This window comes from Wyeomyia smithii, chromosome 1, assembly GCF_029784165.1.
Source record: "Wyeomyia smithii strain HCP4-BCI-WySm-NY-G18 chromosome 1, ASM2978416v1, whole genome shotgun sequence".
In the NCBI taxonomy this organism is placed as follows: domain Eukaryota; kingdom Metazoa; phylum Arthropoda; class Insecta; order Diptera; family Culicidae; genus Wyeomyia; species Wyeomyia smithii.
The window spans coordinates 190,311,641-190,335,176 of NC_073694.1; the positions used below are offsets into that span (position 1 = coordinate 190,311,641).

Genomic DNA, 23,536 nt, shown 5'->3' on the forward strand with positions numbered 1-23,536 from the left:
AAAAGTCATTGCTATTCGGAAACCCGGGAAACCTGCCTCTGATCACAATTCATATAGGCCGATTGCGATGCTCTCTTGCCTCCGGAAATTAATGGAGAAAATGATCCTCTTACGGTTAGACAAATGGGTCGAAACAAACGGGTTACTTTCTGATACTCAATTTGGCTTTCGCCGGGGCAAAGGGACGAACGATTGCCTAGCGTTGCTTTCTACTGAAATTCAACTATCCTTTGCTCGAAAAGAGCAAATGGCTCCTGCGTTCATGGATATTAAGGGGGCTTTTGACTCTGTCTGTAGAAGTTTTAAGCGCGAAACTTCATTCGCAGGGACTTTCACCAAATTTGAATAACTTTTTGCTCAATTTGTTGTCAGAAAAGCATATGTATTTCTCACATGGCGATTCGACAACTTTCCGAATTAGTTACATGGGCCTCCCCCAGGGCTCATGTTTAAGTCCTCTCTTATATAATTTTTACGTCAATGACATCGATGAATGTCTTGCAAATTCATGCACGCTAAGGCAACTTGCAGACGATAGCGTTGTATCCATTACTGGTGGCGAGGCTAGCGATCTGCAAGGACCATTGCAAGATACCTTAGACAATTTGTCTGAATGGGCTCTTAAGCTGGGTATCGAATTCTCTCCGGAGAAAACTGAGCTGGTCGTTTTTTCTAGGAAGCATCACCCAGCTCAGCTGCAGCTCCTACTAACGGGTAAAACGATCTCTCAGGTTTTAGTCGCTAAATATCTCGGGGTCTGGTTTGACTCTAAATGCACCTGGGCTTGTCATATTAGGTATCTGACACAAAAATGCCAACAGAGGATTAATTTTCTTCGTACAATTACCGGAACTTGGTGGGGTGCTCACCCAGGAGACCTTCTAAGGTTATACCAAACAACGATATTGTCAGTTCTTGAGTACGGCTGTTTCTGCTTTCGCTCCGCCGCGAACACGCACATTATAAAATTAGAGAGAATACAATATCGTTGTTTGCGTATTGCCTTGGGTTGCATGCAGTCGACCCATACGATGAGTCTTGAAGTGTTAGCGGGTATTCTTCCGTTGAAACATCGTTTTTGGAATCTCTCTTACCGGTTGCTAATTCGATGCACAGTTATGAACCCATTAATAATTGAAAATTTCGAGAGGTTGGTCGACCTTCAATCTCAATCCAGATTTATGACTTTATATTTTGACTATATGGCTCAAAATATTAGTCCTTCTTCATACGATTCCTCTAATGTCGCACCTTTAAATACTTCAAATAATGCTATATTCTTCGACACCACCATGAAAGAAGACATTATTGGTATCCCGGATCAATTACGACCGCAAGAGATCCCTAAGATTTTTTCCAATAAGTTCAAACATGTTAGTTGTGATAAAAGGTTTTTCACTGACGGATCTAATCTAGATGAGTCCACTGGCTTCGGTGTTTTCCACGAAAATTTTACCGCCTCCTACAAACTCGATGCTCCTGCTTCCGTGTGCACCGCAGAACTTGCTGCTATTTAGTACTCCCTTGGGATCATCGAAACCCTACCCATAGACCACTACTTCATCTTCACGGATAGTCTCAGTGCCATTCAGGCTCTGCGATCGATGAAGTCTGTGAAGCACACCCCGTATTTCCTGGGGAAAATACGGCGGTTTTTAAGTGCTTTAACAGATAAAAATTACCGGGTTACCTTAGCGTGGGTCCCTTCTCATTGCTCGATTCCGGGTAACGAAAAGGCTGACTCTTTAGCTAAGGTGGGTGCTATTGACGGCGATATTTATGAAAGACCAATTGCTTATGATGAATTTTATAGCATTTTGCGTCAGAGAACACTCAACAGTTGGCAATCATCATGGAACTCAGATGAACTGGGACGGTGGCTACATTCCATTTTTCCTAAGGTATCGACAAAAACATGGTTCAAGGGGTTGGATGTAGGTCGGGACTTCATTCGCGTGATGTCCAGACTTTTGTCCAATCACTATACGTTAAACACGCATCTCTTTCGCATAGGGCTTGTAGACAGTAATCACTGCGTTTGTGGCGATGGCTACCATGACATCGAGCATGTTGTTTGGTCGTGTACCGAATACTGTGGTGTTAGGTCTGAGCTTATAGATTCCCTTCGGGCCCGAGGAAAACAACCGAACGTACCCGTTAGAGACATTCTGGGAAGCGGTGATCTCCAGTACATGACACAGCTATACGTGTTCATAAAACACGCTGGTATTAAAATATGAAACTCTTCTATCTATTTGTTAGATTACCATTCCCGCTACACGCTGAAAGAAGATGATACACTAAGCTGGAGACACTCAAACGAAGACTCGGCATCTTTATGTTCACGCAGACACCTCAGTCCAAACTGCTCAAATAGAACATCACTGCTTAGCCATGTACAAATAAATAAATCGTATAACTCAATATAGTTAAAATCAAAATTGTAACTCCCCTCCTCTCACCTTAAATCCCCACTAGCTCGTAGTCGGCCGCGAGAATAAAGAAAAGGCCTCCCTCTTTTCCCTGCTAATTTAGAATTTAAAAAAAATGTACTTGGCTCAGTTAAACATAAATTGTATCGTGCCGTGTCAAATAAACTATTTAAAAACAAAACCCTTTGTACGCTACCAATAGGTGGGTAAAATGTCATATTTTAATTAAATACCTCATTTCTAGCTATTTCCATATAAGCGTTTTGCGAGTGTTGAGGAATAAACAAAACAAAGATTTTTTATGACAATTCACAATTCATTTTTGTGGGTTTTCTGAAAAAGAAAATGAACCCCGTAAGAGGCCAGAAAAATGTTCCTCGAAGACACTGAACTGGAAACGTTCAAAATGTAGGCTTGTTTCAATATCTTCAAAACCGAACCCAAGTTTAAAGAACTGCAAGATTCCGAAAGTTTGATGAGAAGAAAATGGAAGATAAACATCTACGCGATTAAATATTTTTCGCTATCCTCCGAAGCCCTACTAATAGCAAAAATTTTTCGATCATACCAATCCATCCCGAGAAATGTCACTGACGCTTGGGTCAAACCGTCAAATCCATGAAGTCTTGTGGGTATAAAGTGCCTTGCCAAAGTAATCGTTCAATGTGCGTAAAAATTATCGAATTTTCGTTTGTTAAATATTGAGTGTTTTTTATTATAACAAGTCTCATAAACTGATAACATGGGGTATTGAATTGTTGACAGTATGACAGATGTCAGCGGTTTAAAACAACAAGATATACGACACCGGTGCGGAGAACTAATAGTTGGTCTATATTGGCTGGTTCTATTCAGGTTTTGCTGGTGTAAATCTAGTATAAAGTTGTTTCAAAAATAGACCACCGCTGAAGATGCCCTTACTAATATTTTATTTGAAACAATTCTGGAAACCAGATTTAATTGCGTGTAATTTTCCGTACGCAATGGGAACTGCAATGAAATTTTGAAACTAAGTAGAAACATTTAAATTTTAAAGCTTGTTCCAGCACATACTAACAATATTGGATCTTGAATAACACATTTTTCGTCGAAACTATAATTACATGTGTTTCACGAAATTTATAAGGATTGCAACACTTATTCTGTACGAATAGTGTACCACCCATGAGATTGTTCACTTTGCCCACTTGGAACCTCAAAGCGAGATTCACTTTTGCATATAACTTGTGAATTGATATGAAAATTAGTATGGGAAACCCTAAATTTTGCATTTTTCCTTGAAAATGCTCTAGCTGTTCCAAGTCGGAAGCTAGAAAGAGGCCGTCCGCATTTCACGTGGACAGAAAAATCGCCATTTTAGACCCCGCCTTCCCCCTTGTGAACAATCATGGAACTATCCCTCTGTTCACGTGCACTTGATTGTTACAAAGGAAAATTGAAAAAATGTTTGTTTCTGTGAAAAAAAATGACAGCAAAAGATCCAACGAACAATTTTGCAGATTTACAACCTATGACCTCAAGTAACCATAAGCATTAAAAGATAGCATTTTATTAGCACTAATTCAGCCTTGTTAATGCCAACCTAATAAACAATTTTGTTGGATACCGGCTTGTTAAGCTGTAGTTCAGCCCAAATTCACTTAATAATAGCTTATTAAGCTGTAAATAAAAAAAAGTTTGCTGGAAAATAGCTTTATATCATGTTTTTTAATGTTTAGGGCATTATGCTAAACTAGCATTACTGAGAGTCAAATATGCGCTTAAAGGGCTACCGTAAGTGCTACGATGTAGTGTTTCAAATACATATAGAAGACGCATTACATTTTTTCGTGAGTGCCAATAACGAGCGATATCGAGTGGTCAATTAAAAATAGACGGAACATGGATACACCACGTAAATGGAAAAAAAACTTTAAGGAGTGGGAATTTTCGACGCAAAGTTCGGGTATATGAAAGCATGAAACTTTCCGAAATACCCAATGCAAAACAATTGCAAACTAGTGAGTTGGATCCAGGATCTACATCTCCTGGGCTCGTGGTTTCTGAACCGTCAATATCAGAAGATGAAAATCAGACACCAAATAATCAAGGTTCTAATTTTTTTTTGTTTTCTTAACTCACATGTCAGAAAAGAGAAATCTCATGGGTGCTCCAAATCAGCATTAGTGATGCATATTAATGGTGGCGTCTTAATGGGGGTACTGTAAAACCACAAACTTAACTGCACAATTGTTTCTCGGTAATACTTAATACCGAACTACTTGAAAACTTTTTAGTTTACCATTTTTCCGTACAAAAATTACTGAGAAATCGAAAACCGAATGTGTTTACCGGAATACCGTAAATTTTTTATTTTTCTGCGAAGAATATTTGAAGACAAAGGATTAATTCAATTCTTTCTTCACTCATTCTTGTAGATTATCGACTCGCTTCGCCGGATGGAAGTTGCAGAGTGGTAGTTGCCACTTTATTTCCTGGAAGCAATACAACTGTCCTGTTTACACTAATGCTCAGTTTTGTTGAATCAGTTGACTTAATAATTAATAAATTTATTTGTATATGTAATCGGTTTTGATAAGAGAGCTTCGTAGCCGCAAGGTTACAGAGTCCGCTTTGATAAGCGAGTGGTCGTGGGTTCGAATCTTAGTAGAATCAGGCCATTTGGTTGTCAAAGGACTTTAACATGGGTTCATTCTCAGGCTCTCTACTACATACCCTTCCTTCAAGCTGAATTCTATAGTACCTTTGCTGACTTTCATCCGAACAAAAAAGTCCCTCTTATAATAAAACTGTTCTGAGTAACTTATAATAGTTATCTTCAGGGAGTTGTAATTATGACGGTGTCTTGGCTGAAGGAACGAGGTTTCGATAGACTCCTTCCTCTCGACAAAAATATAAGTCCTACTCATAATAAACCTGACCAGAGGTAAAGCATGAGTACCTCTTCATGGAATTGTGATTGTGACGCGATGTTGGTAGGAGGAACGAGGTTCAATAAGACTCCTTCCTCTTGACAAAATAAGTCCTTCTTATAATAAAACTGATTTCAGAAATATTTACCCTCTACAGTGAATTGTAATTGGCGATATTGGCACGAGGAACGAGGTTTCGATAAGACTCCTCCCTCTTGACATAATAAGTCCCTTTTAGAATAAACCTGGCCAGAGAGGAACGTTAGGTGTAGCCTCAGTTCAGGGAATTGTAATTTGGCGATATTGGTAGGACAGAAAAGAGGCTCGGTATAGTAGAGCAGTAAGCTTGAAATGAAAGGGTAAAACTCTCACACACAAGCACGGATATAAAAGAAAAAAAAAGCGTATCATTCACTTCAATAGTGATACTGCCAATAATATGAAGTGCGGAGTACAGGAAACACCTGGGCAATATCACAATAGATCAAAATGTCTCTGGTCGCAGTGATGAGTCCACACAGAGAAAAAAAAATCGGTTTTGATCATATTCTGAGTTTATTTGAAAAAACCGCAAAATACGTACTTCAGTAAATTTTACCGCAGTTCTCGTAATAATTCGACAGTTAAATTATTCGAGATCCGTAATTATTTATTGAGTATTTTAGTAAAACATTACCGAGAATCTCGTAAAAGTTTGACAGGTTTTTGAATTTTTGGTTTTACGGAATCACGGTATTTGGATGTATTACCGAGACTTTTACCGAGATCTCAGCTGTTGAAATCTCGGTAATGTATTTTACCGTACTCGGTGATAATATCTAAGTGTGTATAGAGGCCCAAGCACAATGAATACGTTTGCGTTGCGTTGACGTTAATTTGACAGAAAATGTATGGGCTAACTGTCAAATTGCCGCAAACGCAGCCGCAACGTATCAATTGTGTTTAGGCCTTAGGCATCCTTAACAGTGCGCTACTATTTAAGTTGTTATGGCGACTGTGTACAGCGCGGCTATTTTACGCACTCACCCGTTTTCACACCTGTATCGTCTCTGTTTGACGTTTCATTCAGCATAAACCTTAAGGTGAATCGGGACGTGGTCGCGATCAACTCGAATTTTGCAATCTATTTTTTCTTGATTTATGAAGACTACGTACATGAAACTTTGATCAATTGTTTTCACAACTGTTGCATGCCTGAAGTAGCAATTTGAGTGCTGTTTGTTTAGTGGAAGCCGAATTTTTTACGATCAAAATACAGAAGTAAAAAGAACTCTAACCTCAAAATTGTATAGGAAAAGGCCATAATCCCGTTTCACCTTAAGCAGCGCTATTACCGGGCTGCCAAATTTGAGTGCGCGATGCTTCCCGAAGGCCCGGCTACTATTTCTCTAGCGCGTTTAGTAGCGACCGGTACGGTATGAAGTGATGATAGAGCGCTACCAAACGGGGTATAGAAGCGCACTGTTAAGGATGCCCTTAGGTAATGAGATTTCGATGTCAGGGAGCTGGGTATAGAGCTTTCTACGCTAGATCTCACAGATGAAATAAAACTAAAAATCGGCTTACAACTTGAATAAAAGCTTTTTGTTGATTATTTGCAACCAAAAATAAAACTTGTATTAGTGAAATCGACCACTAATACTAAGCGCAGATAGGAAGGTCTATGAGCGTAAGAATTATTTTCAGTGTAGGACGTTACGTTTCGCGTTACGTGTCATTACTGTCATTTCTGTTTTTCTTTGCAGTCGGCTTTTATCGCGTTTTATTTATATTGTGTTTCGTACGTGCAGTTAAGTAATTCTTTTAAAGTGCTACAATGGCTCGTCAGTTAACTAAATTAGGCTTCTTGGACGTGAAAAAGACTCTATTCCTGCTATGTGACTTGCAGGAAATGTTCAGACCGGGTATGAAGATGTTCGATCCGGTTGTTAAAAATGCAAGCAAATTGGTACGTATCTGATGCTGTTAAGAGACGTGATATGAACTTCATTCTCTGTACCGTGCAATAGAGTTGCTTTGGACGTCGTTAGTTTGATGCGATGTAGCGGTTGAAATTTTAACGCTTTTTATTTTTTTCAGTATGCTTCAACATTTTTATCACACCGAACAGAAATCATAGCAAAAAGGTTTCTACTTGTGTGAAATCTATTCGAAATATTCACGTATGGCCACAGCAAAATGTTCGAATAAAACAAAGAGTAATTTATTTTGATTGGATGTAAATCTTTTACAGTTCAGTATTATAAAATTTAAAAATAAATAATTCAAATCATAAATTCACGTGAATTTATATGTCGATTTTTATACATATACTAAAAAGGTTAATTATCATGTAAAGTAAAATTGAAGTCTGATCCTATCCCCTCGCTATGCTTTTGCCAATGTGCAACAGCGAACAAACTATTTTTACTATTGGGAAGCAGTAACTATATTATTTGATCGTGATGAACAACTGCAATTAGAAAACCTGTAATCATATTATTATAATGCGCTTGTTTACAAGACTGCAATAATAATTTTACCACGAGAATTTTGAATCTAAACTTTGTTCTATGTGAGATAAGATTTCCATGATTGCAAAAATCTTTTTATTGACATCAACCTAGAGACTAACATGTTAACTATAAGCACTAAGTTAGTTTTGGGTCGAGGGCAGACAGCCAGATCGGAGCGCTCGCAATAACACTGCATTGGAGCCACCAGCGAAACTAACTCCCAATTTTTTGATAGTTGTGCTGTTGGTATATCCCCACTAAAAAGTAACATTCTCCGCAGGTTCAGGCAGGCAAAATGCTGGACATCCCTCTGATTGTAACCGAACACTATCCGGAGAAGTTGGGACACATTGTCAAGGAACTAGATATTTCGCATGCCAAGGGCGTTTACCCGAAAACCCTGTTCAGTATGATGATTCCGGAAGTCCAAGCGAAAATGAACGATCTCTTCGGTGCGGAGTTGGAAACAGTGGTCTTGTTTGGGCTGGAGTCACACATCTGCCTCGAGCAAACTGCGATGGATTTGCTGAAAACTGGACTCACCGTGCACGTTGCAGCCGATTGTTCACTGTCGCGAACCCAGGAAGACCGGAAACTGGCGCTTGAACGTCTGCAGCAGATCGGGTGCTTTGTTACGACTAGCGAGAACGTTATATTCAAACTTATGAGGGATAAGAAACATCCCGCGTTCGACAAAGTGCCACACCTGGTTCGCGAACCGTCGGTTGACAGTGGGCTTTCTAAGCTGTAATATTCAATCCTTGGCTGTTCTTAGGCGTGGTTTGACCTAATTTTTTTAGGGTATTAAAAAACCTTACATTTAAGAAATGAAACAGTTATGTAACCATGCCTTGAAAAGTGAAGGACTGTAACTGTAGAAGAACTGTTGCAATGTTTATGGAATTTTCAAGAGTCATCGTAATCTAGAATAATCAATGTGTTTTGGGTTTTGTTGTAATTGTTATAGAAGTTTGACCTTGATTTTGTATTAGCCATAAAGAACTAACGATTTACATGTCTGAATTAAATTCTGTTGAATCGATATTAAAAAAACACACAATCAATAATATAGGTGGTAGAAAATAAATGAACTTTTGAATTCAACATGTTTCATTGTGATTGTGCACTTAGATATAGAGGGCCATCCATTTTTTACAAGCAAAAAAAAAAAAAATCCCGAAGAAGGATAGACTTCATTACGTTACTAATACCTAGAACACAACGTTACGTAATTTTCTAAATATCTCTTAGAGTGTGGAATTGTTTCTCTGCAAAGCAAAGGCTGTTCTTCTTATGAATATTTAACAAAGATAATGTTAAAAATAGAGAAGACAGCAGCGTTGGATTTGTAATTTTCATTGTTGGTAGATCGTTCACCGTACAACTGCATAATATCTACGTAAAACATATGCTTGACGTCTTGACGATACCAGACCAGTGAGCTTGCAAAAAGTGTACCTTCTAGGCAAGTAGCAGAACATCCTGGCGAAAAATAGGAGATGCGTAGCCACTGCATCCGACCGAGGTGCGATAAAAGCATTTATTAAGTCACTTTGGTCTGTCACTCGATAATTGATCGCGACTCGATTAGCTCTCCGTTGACTCATTGGCAGCACATTTTATAATTCAACCGCCCATTTCACCACCCTTATTCACCACCTTTACCACTGCTTGCGCGCGCTGTCTGGATACGATAACAGCTTATTGACACTAATTATACACAGCAGCATGCCACTTATGTCGGTATCGAAAACAATCAAGGCAGCTGGTGCGAGAATGGACGCAGATTCATGTTTGATTTTAATGAGTGGCGTAATCGTAAAAGTTACTCAAGTTTATGCTTGGTGATAAATGTTTGCCTTTGGCGCACGGTGTCATCGTGGTGAAATTCTCACTTTCCGCTCAACATAAGGAGGCAGTTTTATTCTCGAATCGTGACGAATCATTCTAAGACCATCCTCCGCAACTGGCATGTTATTTCCGCAGGCACCAGGAATGATATTTTTCAGCTTGATTGACTTTGCCCAATTAGAACACCTTGCCCTTTTTTCTCCGGTGCTAACTAATCAGCGACTCGAGAAAGATTTTTCTGTTTTTTTTTTTCTGGAATATAAAATCTATAACTTCTACAATTTTTAACTTCAAATTGATGACATAGACCATTTATGTTGACCAGGAAAAGGTTCACTTTATTTTAAACCAGGAATGGAAAAATACCACAAAATACTGAAAAATACTAACAAAACACTGCCAAATCAAGTTACATTAAAAACTAATAATCTTGATGTTCGTTCTCGTATCTGTTTTGCGCCATTTAATCTAATTTTTGGTTCAACAATAATTTGACAGTTTAAGCGGTTTGCTATCAGAGCTTTCCATCTTCAGTTTACGGTGCTTATTACGGGAGTCACTTCACGGTGAAATCAGAGTGAAGTGAGTAAAGTCCTATTACGGGACTCACGTAAGTGAGAAAAACGTCGCAAAGTGACATCTGCCGCGGAATCTGGGTTATTATGAGTGTCCTATCAGTGAAGTGAGAACGGAAAAAGCGACGATTCGCGTGGAATTATTTCACGACGGTGAAATGATTCCACGAAGATGCCATAAGTCTTAGAGTTGATTGATTTGTGATCTAATGGTAAATATTGGATTTATTCTTCAGTAACGAAACGAATCAGAATTTGATCCGTGCCTTAAAGCGGTCAAATTTTCATTTTTTTGCCCGATGAAAAAAATGCAAACTTGTTCAGGAAATTTTCGATACCGAAAAAAACATTTTTTTTGATGCCGAATGTCTTAGAAATGCAGAACACGTCAAGATCTGGTGTTATCTAAAAAACGACTTTCTGGGACTTAGAGATTTTTGAGCTGGGAAACAATCTCATTTCACTTGTCCTATTCCCAATTTCACTTCACTGTCAAACTCACTCCACGGAGGTGATTTTTGTCACCTCACTTGAGGTGGAATCGGGAATAGGTCTAAAAAAGTGAAGTGAGCGTGAGAGTGAAATATATATCACCGTGAATATTATATTGAATAACCGTAATAAGCACCGCGTCTCAATTTTTCGCATTTGCTGCTTATTTTTAGGTAAATTTATTTCTATATATTTTATAGTAATAGAATGCAATGGAATATAGAAAGGTACGGAGATGGTTTGAGTCTCGGGTTTGAAGGGCTTCTTTTTTGTTAACAGTGATGACGTAGAAGTCAAAAAACAATGCCCAAAAATCAATGTTCGGTTAATTTTTCTCAAAAATTGTTCACAGGTTATGACAGTTTACGGCTGAAAATGACTACCTGCGTCGTTAAACAATGCGGAACACAATTCCAAATGGCATTTTCTTGTTTTTGGAGATCTCACAACCCCAACACGTGCTTCTGTTTACCTTTTTTTCGTTACTAATACAGATAAATGTCTTCTTCTTCCTCACCTTTGTATACCTCATTGAATAGAATGTCCCTCACTGTCAGAAGCCTGCTCAATATCCACGAGCGCCATTGCTGTCGTCTTCGAAACGAACTTGTTCCGCTGGCTGATGTTGATAACTCGATTAAGTTGATGAATAGTGGACTTGCCCTTTCGGAACCCAAACTTTTCCTCAGGAAGGACACCATGCTCATCGGTGAATAAAAGCGAACGACTTTGCATCAACTTTTCAAACAGCTTGGAGAGGGCAGAAAGTAAGCTGATTGGGCGATAGTTCTTGAGAACAGAAAGATCTTTCCCGACTTGAGTATGATTTTTTGAGTGGAAGTATGTGCTAAAATGTTGTAGTACCGCGTTACAAGGTCCCCAGACGGGATACTGCCATTTCGGGTTTGTCTCCGGTTGTTCCTCTGCGATAATGTATTCCGCTTGCCGCAGAGTCACCTCTATTTTATTTTACTTTATTTTTTGAAGGTAGTGGGAGAATCTGCAAACAGACACCTAAGAAGAGAACTCAGGGTGTGAAACTAGGAGAGTGATGCTGGGGTAATTACACTCCCCTGAACACCTACTCGACCTATTCCGGAGCCACTAAAATCCCTCCAGTCTCCAGCCCTAATCTTTCCGGGACGACGGTTGGTGCATCCTCTTAACTCTTGTGACCTCCTAGCTAACTACCTGGAGACTGGAAATCAGCTATCTTTGGCGTGTTTGTGGTTGACCCGTCACACACGTTGTAGTTCCAGGACAATCTGAGAGTCCAGAGTAGTGTCTGGCCCGCTCACTGCCATCATGTCGCTTTTCGCACGTACAAAACGGGGGCATACGGAGAAGACGTACTCAGCAATCTCTTGGGGACCCATTTGAACCTGTGCAGATATTGCCTGAAACAACCATGGCCTGACAGGATCAGACCTCTGCATAATACAGTCTGACAAAGGGAACCGTACAGTAATAATGAAAATGGATGACTACAACCAGAAAATGCTAAGCATCTTAGAAGACACAAAAACATATAGAAAACTCTCAAGAGATCCCACATCGACTTACCAAACCAAAACCAATCAGATCGTTACCCGCCTCAAGAATCTAGACATTATTGATTATAAAACAGCCTTCAAACTATACTGTCACAACGCTACCTGTCCCCGCATATACGGACAGCCAAAAGCACACAAAATAATTTGCCACTGAGACCAGTCGTTCCAAACATAACCAGTCCAACTAGGGTGGTCGGTATTACCGACTTTTCGAAAAACCGGTATTTCGGTATTCATAAAAATAAAAACCGATAAAACCGGTAAAAAACCGGTATTTTTATTTCTTTCGGATTAATACAAACCAGGGGTGACTCGTGGTCTTTAAACCTACTTTTTCAACTAAAAAGTTCTTAAAATCATAGTTCGGGGAAGTAATGATGATTGTCCGCGAAAAAAAACGCAAGTCATTTTCCATGTACTATTTAAAAATAAAACTGAAAAATAATTAAAGATATGGGGTGTCGAACGTCTTCGGTAGTGATTTTCTGCCGCAGTCTTATGCAAAAACCTGCCGAAGTAAGCCACTGCCGAAAACGTTACCTACATAAATTTGGATTTGAAATTTATTTTTTGCTTAGCGTCTCAGGTTGCATCTATGTATGGACGTGTCGCTGCATGATTATGTTTTTGCATTTATGAGTACCTCTGCTTCATTACGATCCAGATTTTTTTCTAAGATTAGGACCTCTGCGACCATTATTTTGATCTCTTGTGGTATACGATCCAGATACAACACTGGATAACAGTGTTTGAAAAACTCCAATGAATGAATCTAGTGATATGATTACGAAGAACATAATTTCGAAACTAATGTAATAACGAAAAAAACATGCAGATTTTTATTTAAATTTTCTTTCACATCGCAAAACTTAGTGTCAAATTAGTGAACAACATTAAATTTCGTAGAAAAACAATATTTGAAACTGTTGAGAAGAGTATATGAATGAAATAAAAAAAAAGAAATCTCGATCAGACCAGAATTTACTTTTTACGAATCCGAATGAATCGAAGGTAAATACTTCTTTATTCTGTTCGATGCTTTTTAAGCAATTCGTCCAAATTATTTATTATTATTATTATTATTATTTTATTAACTTTAGCTTCTAATGGAGAAACGAAATATGTGGCATATGGACAAGTTTGTAACTGAAATAGAAATAAATATTTGAAATGAGAGGTTGATAAAAATTAAATAAAAATATAGAAAATTATAGAAAAAGCAGAAACTTGTACACGAGTGAGGCCGGGTACATTCAGCTAGTTGCTAATAAAAGCCCGCTGCGGTACGGGCGACGAAGCTTTGACCATGCTACAGCTATTTATAGTTCACTTTTTCAAGGAGCAGTAATTTTCAGGATAAAATCTTTATTGGTTGATTATTTCATCCTGTAAACACTTTGTCTCAACAAAAAATAAATTCCCAATCCAAATTTATATTTATTTATAATTTTTTTTAGTTTTACTTTTAAATAGCACAAAATGAATAATGTCATGCGTTTTTTCGCTGACATAATTGTAATTACTGCCTCATAATTTGTAGTTAAATTGGTAGGTTTTGAACCTACCCACGCGATGCCTCTGTGAGTATGAGTGTGTGAAGAGATAAGCTGTTCTACTTAAAAAATAAATGCTTTATTGATATGAAGTTTTTTGACATATTATCGATACACACAAACACATTGTCTGAATCCGAGCAAAATCCTTCAAGGGGCGATAGAGGACCATGTTTGATGAAAAAAATCCTTCTACACATATGATCAATAGTCAACTACTGCAGAGTTATTCACTAATTTCAGTTTTTGGTTATGTTTGCCTTAAACGAGCAGAAAATTGTGAATTCTACCACACTAAACGAAGGCGCTGCTGATTGCTTTTAAAGTGAAATAGTATCTAAACTAAAAGAATTAGGTGCTTGGTGTCAGAGAACAACTAGTAGAGTAGACTCCAATGTTTAATTTGGTTAACAACAAACTCCATGTTTATTCCACATTTCAGAGAGAAAATTGCTGTTAAGTTCTCAAAAACATTTGATTTCATATTTGTTCCTTTTTAAAGGCTTCTTGTTCTTCCTAATTCGACATTTTTGAGACACCATTGATTACGAAATTTTCTCAGCATTTCAAGAAAACCAACAAAATTGAGCTAGCTATCATACTTCTTGAGATAGACCTCGTTAAAGGTAAACATAACCGAAAACTAGAAGAAGAGAATAACTCTGCAGTAGTTAAATTTTGACCATATGCGCAGAATTTTTTTTCATCAAATAGGGTCCTCTATCCCTTAAAGGATTTGATTAAAAGTGAGCTACCTTACACCCTGTGTACATCGTCATGTGTTTTGTAACGACTACCTAAGTGAGAAGCATTCATTAGCCTAACAAAGATTTATGAATATTGTGGGAAGATTTTTTTTCCATTTTAAGAAAAATACCAAAAATACCGTTTTTTTCGTCTCTCCAATACCGGTATTTCGGTATTGAAAATAATATCGGTTTTACCGGTTTTTGTTTTACCGGTAAACCACCCTAAGTCCAACATATCAACTGTCAAAATATATCCAGCAAATACTTAAACCAATATCTCAAAGCCAGTACGATATAAAAAACTCTTTCACATTCTCAACTGAAATCAACAATCTAACCCTACCACAAAATTACATCATGGTTTCCTTCGATGTAATATCCCTCTTCACCAACATTCCAAAAGATCTTGCAATAAAAAGCTTCATAGACAACTGACAACAAATAAGAAAAATGACCACGATTACCATGGACATGTTTTTGGAAATAATAGAATTCTTACTGGACACAAGCTACTTCAGTTTCCGATCACAAACGTACTTGCAACAGTTTGGCAGTGCCATGGGCAGCCCTTTGTCACCGGTTCTCGCTGATATGGTACTAAACACACTTATAGAAACCACTATTAGGAAAATAGATTTTCCAATCCCATACATGAAAAAATATGTCGACGATTTTTTTCTGACACTACCAGCAGACAAAGTTACATCAACGCTAAACATCTTCAACAGCTATGACTTGCAATTCACCGTTGAAATAGAGCAAGACAAACACCTCCCTTTCCTTGACACTATGATCACACGACATGAAAATCAAAAAATGACAACAGAATGGTACAGCAAACCGATTGCCTCAGGAAGATTACTGAACTTTAACTCATTCCATCCATTAAAACAGAAACTAAACGTAGCCACCGGTTTCATAAACAGAGTCACCAGTCTTAGCACAAATTTGAGTATCACAGCCAAAAAACAAATAGTACACCGAGAACTACGCCGCAACGACTATCCAGTCACCCTCATCAACCGTATATTTCATCTTTGCACCACAGCAAAGCCCCCAGCAGAAAACACCAACGGCACCACCTCAGAACCGATCCAGCTTACGTACATTTCCTTGCCATATATCTCACACCTCAGCGAAAAAATCAGCAAAGACACTGATGGAAGATTATGCCAACGTAAAACCCGCACATCGCAACCAAAACACGGTGAAACAATGTTTCACTAGAATAAAAGATCCTGTCGAAACAATGTCCCAGCACAACGTCATTTACCAGATACCATGCAGCAACTGTGACGGCAAGTATATTGGCATGACACACAACATCCTGAAATCCAGAATCTACGGCCACAAATCCAACACGAACAACTTGATCGACTTATAGAGTCAGGTCATACATACACAGACCAAGCAGTGGTAGAGTTAGGAAATAAAACAGCCCTCCTAGAACACTGCATCCACCACCAACACCGCTTCACATTAGCAGAAACCAAAATATTAGACCGTACTCTGAACCCACAAACGCTCCCACTATTGGAGTGTTTCCACATCAGCAACACCGCACATACCGTTAACCACCGAACAGACGTCGATGGAATCAATTGCACATATGCAGGACTTTTACACCAAGTGAAAGCAACACAAGAACGAAGACAAGCCACCAAAACCTAACAGACAAACACAACCACACACACACAAACACCATTAACAACCATAGTCTCAACCAATAGACTCACCAACAACTCTCCGAGAAAAATACTTGCTCCGCTATTCTCACCAAAGCTTTACCGGTTTAAGTTGAAGCTCACACACAAGGGCTAAACAGTACAGTCAGTGAGTGGGATCAAACATAAAAAAGTGATAACGAAAATCGAAGAAAAATTGCCGATAGAAAACGTTGAATAACGATAGAAGAATGGTAGGAGTGAAAAAACAACTGATAATTAACATTTTAAACAAAAATCCCCCTTTCCCTTCAGTTAAAAATACCCTAGTTGATAAATTGTTATTACACAAACCCGCAAAGCTCATGCGCTAAACAAGAAACGATACCTTTGTAAGTGAACGATAGACCACAATGATTTTAGAATATTGTTAAAGTAAACCCATCTATTTTAGGATTCCTTTGAAAAAGGCCGCAACCAACGGCCGAAACGTCGGATGTGAAGAAAATATTCGTGTTGATCTACTGAGACTGCAAAGCCGAAAACCCAAAACCTGAAATTTGCCACGATAACTGTTAGTACCTAGCGCTCTGGACCACACTGGGCCCCATACCTGCAATAGCCGACGAGGCCCTCCTCCCAAACGTGAGCTTTTCGTCGAATATAACCCCCAAGAGCTTCAGAGATCGCTTTAAAGTGATGGTGCAGTCTCCAACTCTGACCACTCGACCTCCTCGATCGACTTGCCGACTGCGAAGCCGACGATCATAACTCCTACAGAGAACTTGAGTTTCAACACTTTGTCATACATGACACTCCACAACACCGGGTCCAGGATAAAACCTTGTTAAACTCCTGCGGTAATTGACCCTCCTTCTGACCCTCCTTCTGACCCTCCTCCCACGGGCTCGTTTTTTCACTCGCGCATAGCTTATTGAAGCCGACCTTCTTGCTTGCCTCAATGGCACTCTTTAGCGTCGATCTCGCTGAACCCAATGCTTCGCGGCGCTCAATCCTCGTCGTCTGTTCACGCACGCAGCATCCTCCGTCTTGCACGGAGACACGCACTGCGAAGTTCCACTATCGCGTCAGTCCACCAGTAAACCGTTTTCTACCCATTCCTAGGTTGGCGATTCCTAGGCATGATGACTTTGCACGCCCGCGATAGTATGGCAATTAGTTCGTCAGCAATCAGGCTCTTTCATTGCCTCTTCGAATACCTCGGCATCGCAATGCGATATTTTTCACCCACGGACGATCGGAATATTGGCTCTACCCGTCACTTGTCGCCTTGCGTTGTTGTCTACATTATAGCAAATCAACTTCTTGGTTACTATTGGTTCGTTACAATTAGGCACTTCGTTTGAGGCTGAAACAGTCTCCTGAACAGGGAACCTGCTCGTCGTTCATACGGCCGACATACTGGACTTATCCGGAACCCAGTTATCGTTTCCGAGTGGGATGCGGTAGGGGTCCCATACGACAACGATGTTCGACAGCGACTCAGTGACTGCTTGGTATAGCAGCTACTGAGCCGCGTAGCAGTGGTTTAGATTCAGTTGCGTCACCCTTACACCCGTGTTTTCGCAGCCTCCCATAAAGTGTTTGGTGTCCCGTTTTCCGGAACGTACCACGCACTAGGGAGACTTTTCACAATCCTTCGCCTAATGGCCTACACCACCGCAACGCCAGTCCAGCGCAGGTTCAGGACGTATGACCTCCCTCAAAGCACCAGAGCAAACGTCCGAACTTTCTTCAGTGCCAGGTTCGCATCTGCCGACGCTAGTCGGAAGGTAGTTACCTGGGTCCCCGCTGGACCCTTTCGGATTGACTCAGAGGCCACCTCCACCCCGCATTTCTCTTTGAGGGCTTGTGTAACATCACACCCTTTGATGATTTCATCCAGGTTTTTAGGCTGGAGAGGCACCTCCGAGGTAGATGCCCGACCTCTTTGCTAAGAACCTGCTCAGCTACCGCTTACCGACCTGCCCCGTAAAACAGATCGCGGTGAATAAGGGGACATCGTTTTGAACCTGTATAGATTCAGTTGCCCTCCTAGTCATCGCCTCTTTTTCGGAGGCTTCAACCCGAGCCACAAGTTCGACGTACTCATTTTGAGCTTGAGAAGGCTCTGCTTCAGATGCAGATCCCTGGCGATATTGCTTCTATTCGCCGCGAACTCGATGATCGCATTGAGCTTTTCGGAAAGCGCTGCCACCATAGGACGCTTGTTCCTGCTTTTTTATGGCCTTGACTAGCAAGGGAACATCGCACTATGGGACATTTTCATGCAAGCAAGCGGACAAAATATTTTTATAAGTTTTTTCAACACTTCTGGTATTTTTTCTACTTGGTATGATCAAAACACGTTGCTTAAGATAATTTGTGACTCTACTGCGGTCTACTTTTGATAGAAGCGGGTATTTTTTTTGTATGAAAAACAAAAATTACACATGGATACATGGACTTGTTCGAAAATCAACCCGTCGCCCCTTTAAGTGGCTGCGCTCCCCATTTCTCATACGCTTTTGATTGCCCTTAATGTTTGATATATATACGAACACATACATACCTAAAATCAGGCAAATTATAATATGGACAGTTTCAGCGCGTTGGTATTTGTGTGTTTTGACTGTGTTCGTGTTAGTGCGGCTATGATGTGACGGTTCCTACAACAGTATTCACTTGAATTTTTTAGTATGCAAAAAAACAATATGGCGTAGGAAGAGAACGTTAAGGACACACTACTCTACACTACACACTATACTTCTTACTTTAATGGGGTGGCATTCCAAAAAATTAAAAATTGAGTGAAACGATAGAATGAAAGATTTCAAACGCTTACTACTTCGTTACCACTGAACGGATTGTAGTCAAAATTCATCACAGCCGATACTAAAGCATACAAACGATTTGACTCTGTAAACAATTTGTAGTTGCTGTTGTAGCTTTGTTCGCTGATTTACCGTAAACCGAATCGACCACTAGCAAGCAGATTTGCTGGTGCCACAGCGCAGGAGGCGATGATTTCATGTTTGTATGGCTGCACCACATGCATCGACCGGCAAAGCGGATGGTTCTTTCTGGAGCAGCAGAAATTAGGTGAAGGCCTGATCAATAACGTTTATAAGAATAAAATACATTTGAAAGTTATTTTGGTATCATGATCAACTTTTTTTTTCAGATTTCGTATATTTCCTATTGTAGAATCAGGAAGCATTAATAATAATAAAAATAAATAAACAAATAAAACAATAATAAAAGAAAAAAAATGGTGGAACAGTTTTCATCCGAAAAATAAAAGAAGATTTTGAGACAAATTTTCATTCCAATTTTTTGCGGTTTTTCTCATCGTATTTTATTGCATGGTGGGCGTGATTTTCACTTTCCCCTCATTCGGTTTTCGGTTGAGGGGTGTGAATGCCTAGCTATAAAAGAACGAGTGTCTCGCTGACAAGCTCATTGTTTAGTCGAACGCCGTAGACGACACAGCAGGATGGAAACCGGAAAGCAGCAGATCGAGGAAGACGAACAACGGCAGCGGAGCGAGCTTACTTCGGCGATTAACCGCTACTTGCGGCGGGTGCCGAAGAGAACTCCCAAAGTAGAGCAGCACGAACCTGACAGATTCGTTAGACCGCTATCTCCAATTCACGACACCTATGAAAACCAAAAATTTAAAAAAAATTTCAAACGCTTGGTCGCAGGTAATCGCTAAATTCTTTTGAAATTGTTAATAGACTCTTTTTGTCATGCTTCTCTTTTCTCCACCCATAAAGCCTTATCAATAATATTTATGAAAATATACTACACTTAATAGTGAATATGTTATCATTAGCAAAAAAAAAAATCCAGATTTTGTATATTTTCTATGAAATTAAAAAATTTCTAAAACGGTTTAAACGCTTGGTCGCAGCTAAACTCTTTTAAATTGTTAGTATGCACCTGAAATAAGGACCCAGCTCGGCAGCTCCCGGGAGTAAAAAAAAATGTTGACCACCAATATTGGAAATATTTTTTTTTCTAATTTTTTCTTTTTTACGCTTTATTTTTTCTTTCCCACCCGTAAAACCACATAACCACAGGTTTTTGTGAAAGTCCAATTATTAATCCTTAAAAAAATATAATACAAATAATAATTGTTCTATTATTATGGTCAAAAAAATTTTAGAGGTTCTACTTTTCTCAAAAAAGTGCTCTTTTACAATTTTCATCTTCATATCTCAATATCTTAGGTACAGTACCTGATATAGTTGTAAAATGTGAAACTTTTCATAGATGAAGTGTCTGCTTTCTATAAAAAATATAGAGAAATAGAACGGCGACAGTCATTTTTCCGATTTTTGTCCGCCTGAAATCCTATAGTGCATCGACCGTTATACCCGGTGTGGAAACTGGCGTATTAACCTTTCCGTCACCGGGTTTTGCTGCATCCGTCTTCACCTTTTTCTGCGGAGACCGCGAAGAAATTTGGTTGTTTCTTCACACCCGTCACTTGTTTTTTGTTGATTTTCATTCTCGTTTATGGAGTCCCCCTTCCAGCCGCTATCCTTATCCATGATGGAGTATTTGCTTATGTGGTCCCATGGTGGTCTATGCCGAAGCAGTGAGGTCATGGCTAGGCTAGGTCGCCCATAGCGCCTTATGAGCAACTATGTTACCCCCGACCGACGTAAGTCAGGAGAGGGAATCTGGTTCTAAGACCAATTCCCACCATCTGATCCTTCTACTGCCTGATTCCCACCAGGAAATTCACGCGGAACGTACTGCCAGGCCTGCGGGACGGAGCCCCTCGCACCGGGTACTATCTCGCCGTTTAAAGCCGCTGTCACACGACTTTACTAGGGAAGCTCGATGCAGGTGCCAGTCCAGAGACGAGGTACCATAACGAAGACCAACTCTAGTCCGTATTCTACGCTACCAGTTGCCATAATCTGAACTTTACTGACATCGGCCCCATTTTGGATGACGGCACCCGTTGTTGGTCCGGGACTGTCGGGTACTATCAATGGTCACACACATATTGCATGACCTCGGCGATAACCGCGCTCCTACCAAAACTTTTCCTTATTACTTTAAAAGCAATAGCGCAAAATTGCCTTTTGGGTAACAAACCTATTACTTTAAAGGCAATAAAATTCTTCCCCAGTCAAGTAACAACACATACTGCCATATATTTAGCACGTGTTACGGGAGTACGACTATCTAAAAATGGTCGTTTCAACCACATGCAAGATTTTTTCTGTCGAAAACTGCTCCCTTTCCATGTCAAGCAAAAAAAAAAAATCACACACCGTCGCATATGTGGCACATGTTACAAGTTTCTTCAATCTCCAATTCATCCGGTGTGTGTGTTCTAGTTCGCATACGGAGTAGAGAAAAAATATGACAAGAGCTGCCAAGCAGCATTTTCCCCGTTATAGAGCATGCAAACGTTGATGATTAACAAAGACTTGAAATGCGTCTTGAAATGATATCACGATCTGTAAACTGCGTTAGAGAAAAACAAAAACATTCGCTTTCCTGCAAGATATCTAAAACACATACTCATTGGTTCATGGAAACTCATTTGCACCTGTTTGAAAATACAATACTCGTGCCTAACCAGACAATATTCGCAACTTCGACAACTCTGGTCAGACAGTATTACATATTTCCATTTCAAGTAAACACTGGGGGACGAAACGAAAGTGTTTCTAATTAGACATTTGAGGTTGACAGTTGAGATTCTGATTATGTGTGGATGAAGGGGACAAAAATGAACCTGGTCGTTGCATCAATACAAATGCAGTGAGTGAAGTCTTGCTAACACATGTATTGCGGTGCTTGGCTGTATGTTCTCCTCCAGAAACACATACAAGCGTGTGGCCGTCATAATTTTTATATCTTTTTGTTTGTTACTCTTTGTGTATAATGCGCAGTAATAAGACACAATAAGTAATAAAAAATTGCCTTAAAGTTATAAAATGTTCCTCGTTTGCGTTGGGTGTATCAGAGCATTTCATCTTCATTTTACGTTTCAATTTTTAGCACATGATGCTTATTTTAAGGTTACATGGTCTCATGCCGGGTACAACGACAGTACCTCAAACTTGTGGAATCATTTCGTATATCTTTTTGATGGCTGGATGTATGGAAAATGTATGTAGATATTTAACCTGGAATTTTTGCGCAATTTTCACCATGTAGTACTAATATGGTGGAGATAATTGTGATATTATAAAAATCCTGCAGATGTTAGCTATCCAATGACATATTAACCATTGAAATAGGTACAGTTATTCAGGAACTATTAGCATTTGGAAACATTCATTGCGCCAACCCTAGTATACTAAAGAAAGACGTAGTCTTACGTCAAAATTTTCAAAAAATAAAGATAGCAGATAAACAAGCTGCCCCAAGGTGCACCATTCCGTTGGCGAATTTTGGTGTTTCGTCCACAGGCCAGAATTTGAAATAGAGAGAGAGGCAAGCTTCTCGAAACTGTAGAAGCAATAAGGTAAGGACCCTACAATTCGCCCACCCACTAATCATCTGATTGTTTACGGGGTTTGTTATGAATTATGCCAAATAATATTTTAATTTCAATCTCAGCTATTTCATTTTAATTTTTAAACACGGTTCTAAGAGTTGACACTATATTGCGAACAATAAAAAAATAGGTGGGCGAATTTTGGGTACTCGGATAAAGTGGGCGAATTCTGGGGTCGTTACCCTATTACATGTAAATGGTTTTTTTTTTCAAATTTCAAAGTTTATCCACAATGCTTTTAAAAACAATTTTCGGCTAGATAGCCACTATTCAGATGATTGAACATGAAGAGTAGTTGATAAAATATCTTGAACTCATCCAACCAGAGGCAAAACTAAACGCCATCTAAGAGTCATTCATCAACAATCCGGTGGGTTACCAATCATGCCCTCGCGCGTGCGGATCATGCTATCCGAGCGTGCAAAACTAAGCATGCATCATGATGTAATGTTATCTGGATGGCATCCAGCGAAGAATACGCAGACACCAGGACAATTACAAGCTACCTCTGCGTGTGTCAGAGGCGCTCCGGAGAAAACAGTATCAACCTGTTATCAGCAACCTTTCCGTACCCTTCCGCTCCCTCGTGATTCTTACAAATTTGTCGTCATATATCTTGGCTGATTAGTGGTTATTACGCTGCAAGATAATCGTCTGCTAAATCAATTAGCATTAGATAAGCTGGAAAGTATAAAAATATTGTACTGATCTGGGAAAACATGAGTCAA

At 39.5% G+C, this 23,536-nt stretch overlaps 1 protein-coding gene across 1 annotated transcript; it reads left to right on the forward strand.

Moving 5' to 3' along the window:
* Positions 1 to 7,071: 7,071 nt before the first annotated feature.
* Positions 7,072 to 8,943, forward strand: LOC129727485 (isochorismatase domain-containing protein 1). The gene is made up of 2 exons (XM_055685354.1): positions 7,072 to 7,292; positions 8,120 to 8,943. The coding sequence occupies exons 1-2, from the start codon at positions 7,161 to 7,163 to the stop codon at positions 8,588 to 8,590; spliced, it is 603 nt and encodes a 200-aa protein (XP_055541329.1). The 5' UTR covers positions 7,072 to 7,160; the 3' UTR covers positions 8,591 to 8,943.
* The last annotated feature ends 14,593 nt before the right edge of the window (positions 8,944 to 23,536 follow it).

Coding starts and splice junctions, on each gene's coding strand:
- LOC129727485 (XM_055685354.1), top strand. CDS start 7,161: ATGGCTCGTCAGTTAACTAAATTAGGCTTCTTGGACGTGAAAAAGACT. Junction 7,293..8,119: donor TTAAAAATGCAAGCAAATTG/GTACGTATCTGA, acceptor CATTCTCCGCAG/GTTCAGGCAGGCAAAATGCT.